This window comes from Anneissia japonica, unplaced genomic scaffold (assembly GCF_011630105.1).
Source record: "Anneissia japonica isolate Jap-2015-1 unplaced genomic scaffold, ASM1163010v1 scaffold78867_len149426_cov127, whole genome shotgun sequence".
NCBI classification, from domain to species: Eukaryota; Metazoa; Echinodermata; class Crinoidea; order Comatulida; family Comatulidae; genus Anneissia; species Anneissia japonica.
In genome coordinates this window covers 12,683-15,982 of record NW_022758832.1, presented here as the reverse complement: position 1 = coordinate 15,982, position 3,300 = coordinate 12,683, and the positions used below count along the sequence as shown (strand labels likewise).

Below are 3,300 nucleotides of genomic sequence, written 5' to 3'. Positions count from 1 at the left end.
CAACCCCATTCGACGAGTTCCTGACTATAGAAAGTATGGGGGTCAACTGTCAACCCAAGTGTAGAAACTGCAGATGTGGGAAATGCCCCAGGGGAGCGAAGAACTTCACATTACAAGAGGAACGTGAACTAAAGTTAATTGAGGATAATCTGAAATATGCTGAAGGCAGATGGACAGCACGCTATCCTTGGATCAAGGATTCACGAGATCTACCGGACAATAGGTCAGTTGCGTTAGCAAAGTTGGTGTCATTAGAGAAGAGCTAGGAAAAGACCAAGCAAAAGCAAAAGCCTACAACATCGGGGTGTTGCAAGAGAAATCAAAGAGAATGTGTTAAAGGAATATAAGGGAGCAGTGCATTACATTGCACATCATGGTGTTGAAAAACCAAAAAAATACCAGCACTCCGCTGCGAATAGTTTTCAATAGCAGCGCTGCATACAAAGGTCACATCTTGAACGAGTACTGGGCCAAGGGACCTGATCTTGTAAATTTCTACTGACATTTAGGGAAAGGAACCATGCACTAGTAGGAGACATTAAAAAGGTGTACCATAGTGTAGCCATCACACAATTAGAACAGCACTGTCAACAGATTTTTATGGAGAGGGATGGAAACAGACAGTCCACCAAAGACGTACTGTGTGACAGCAGTAAATTTCGGGGACCGCCCATCTGCTACCATTTCAACAGTGGCACTGAGGAAAAAAGCAGAAGTAGGCAGCAAGTCAGCACCATCAGCTGCAGAGACGGTGTTGAAGAATGTGTACGTAGACGACATTCTTGAGTGTGAAGATTCAACGAAAACAGCGAGAGAACAAGCTGAGCAAATAGAGCAGCTAATTAAGCCAGGACATTTTGCTGTTAAGAAGTGGGTATTTTCAGGAGGCAGTTGTAAAGAGGAGATGTGGGTGCCTAAAGAAGAAAAAGTACTGGGCATTAGTTGGAATTCACAGAAGGATGTTCTTATATTTACCGACAATGCGCAAACATTCCAGAACATACCAGAGGTATTAACAAAACGCATATTATGCTTAAGTAAAATTAACTCTGTGTATGACCCATTGAGACTAGTTACACCAGTGACAGTGAGGGCTAAGATTCTCCTTTGCAGACTGTGGGGATTAAAGCTAGATTAGGATGAGTCCATAAGTGAGAAAGAGAAAGTAGAATGGAAGCGGTTATTTGAAGATTTGAGCACTGCATCAGGGCATGAGTTTAAAAGATGTGTGAAAACGCTGGAAGCAAAACCTGGAATACCACCAACGTTAATGATGTTTTCAGATGCGTCGGAGCAAGCACTAGGTGCAGTAGCATATGTAAGATATGAACTGTTGAAATTGAAAATTTGCATCACAAATCATTGCGAGTAAAAGCAGAGTTGCACCAATTGAAATCGTCAGTGCAGCCATGTTGAGTAAGAGATTGGCTCATTACATCAGAAAGGAGATGAGGTTAGAATTCGGCAGGGTGATCTACTTGGTTGATAGTGTAATAGTGCGAGCGATGATTGAAAAGCAAAGCTATGGTTTTAAAACCTTTGCGGCAACGAGGATTGGCGAGATCCAGCAAGACACTCAACCTCATGAATGTTGGTGGTGCAAAGGAGAGATCAACATTGCTGATGCAATCACCAGGGGTAAGAGTACAAAGGAAATCGGACCCAACAGTAGCTGGCAGTGTGGGTTAGAATTTCTGAAATGGCTAATTGAGCAATGGCCCATCCCATTGCACAAAACTGTAGTGAAAAGAATTAGTAAAAGTGGTGATGACTGTTGATGAAGAGGAGTCCCTAGCTGACAGAATAAACGTTAACAGACATAGCAGCTATCAAAAGCTATTGAGAGTAACTGCTAGGATTCTTCGGATTTATGAGAAGAAGAGGTTGAGCAGCGTAGCAGACGAGATCACTGCAGAGGATTTGAAAAGGGCAGAAATATTCTGAGTGAAGGAATCCCAGAAAACAATGGTTAAACTGCTAAAAGAATACAGGGCTCAATTTGATAAGAGATATGCTCGATTGGGCCCCAGGATCCGTGAAGATGGTGTGATTGTTGTTGGGGCTAGAATAAAGAGTCATGTTCACTTTAGCTATAACAAGGAAGAAGTGCCTCTGTTACCATATGATCATAACTTCACAAAGCTATATGCCAAGAGCATACATGACAGAGCTCACTTGGGTGTTCAGTCAACGGTAGCCAAGATCCGCTCTTACTACTGGATCATTAATGTTCAGAGAATGGTAAAGAGCATAAAGTATCATTTGGTGGAATGCAGAAAATTTTAAAAGAACACGTCAGCACAGCAGATGGCGCCTTTGCCAGTTAATTGACTAAAACCATCACCGGCTTGGACATATGTAGGTGTGGATTTGTTTGGACACTTCACGACAAGGGGAGAAGTCAATAAACGGGCAAGAGGAAAGTCATATGGCGTAGTGTTTGACTGTCTTGTGACGAGGGCTGTTTACATAGATATAGCTACCAGCTACAGTGCAGATGCATTTCTGCTTGTCTTCAGAAAGTTTGTGTCTTTAAGGGGATATCCCAAAGAGGTATATAGTGACGGAGGGACACAGTTAAGTGCTGCAGCAAAGCAGTTAAAGGAATTCGGTGGGAGACATGGCGTTAATTTGAAGTTTTCGACACCTGATGCTCCATGGCAGAATGGAGTGACAGAAAGTTTGGTGAAGGGCATTAAGAAAGTCATCAATCATGCCATTGGGGAACAAATACTTATCTTTAGTGAACTGCAAGCAGTTATGTTTGAGGCGGCAAACCTGGCCAACGAGAGGCCGATTGGCAAACATTCGATAGACCCACAGGATGGGGCATATTTGTGTCCGAATGATCTGTTATTAGGGAGGTCATCAGGAAAAGTGCCGGATGGTCCATGGAGTGACAACGTAAACTTTAAACACAGGATTAAATTGTAAAGAGTTTAGTCAATTGATTCTGGAGAAAGTGGATCCGAGACTATTTTCCCACACTGATTGTGAAACAGAAGTGGCATACTGTAAAATGGAATTTACAGAAAGGAGACATTGTAATGGTACAAGACAGCAACATGGTCAGGGGGAAGTGGCGTATTGGTAGGGTGACTGAGGCATCTCTGAGTGCGGACAATGTGGAGCGGAATGTTGAAGCGATGGTCGGCACAGAAAGTGGTCTGAAAACAAATATCAAACGGGCAGTACAACGACTGGTAGTGCTTCTCCCAGTAGAGGAACAATATTGGACTTTGGGGTAGTTTAGTGAGTTGAGTGTATCGTTCACGATATGGCAACTGCGCCCTCTATTTC

The 3,300-nt window shown here is 43.0% G+C and overlaps 1 protein-coding gene across 1 annotated transcript; it reads left to right on the top strand.

The window, feature by feature from the left end:
- The first annotated feature begins 1,409 nt into the window (after nucleotides 1-1,409).
- LOC117125437 lies at nucleotides 1,410-3,248 on the top strand. Its single transcript, XM_033271943.1, has 3 exons — nucleotides 1,410-1,638; nucleotides 2,363-2,904; nucleotides 3,033-3,248. Exons 1-3 carry the CDS (start codon nucleotides 1,410-1,412, stop codon nucleotides 3,246-3,248), a joined length of 987 nt encoding a protein of 328 aa, XP_033127834.1.
- The last annotated feature ends 52 nt before the right edge of the window (nucleotides 3,249-3,300 follow it).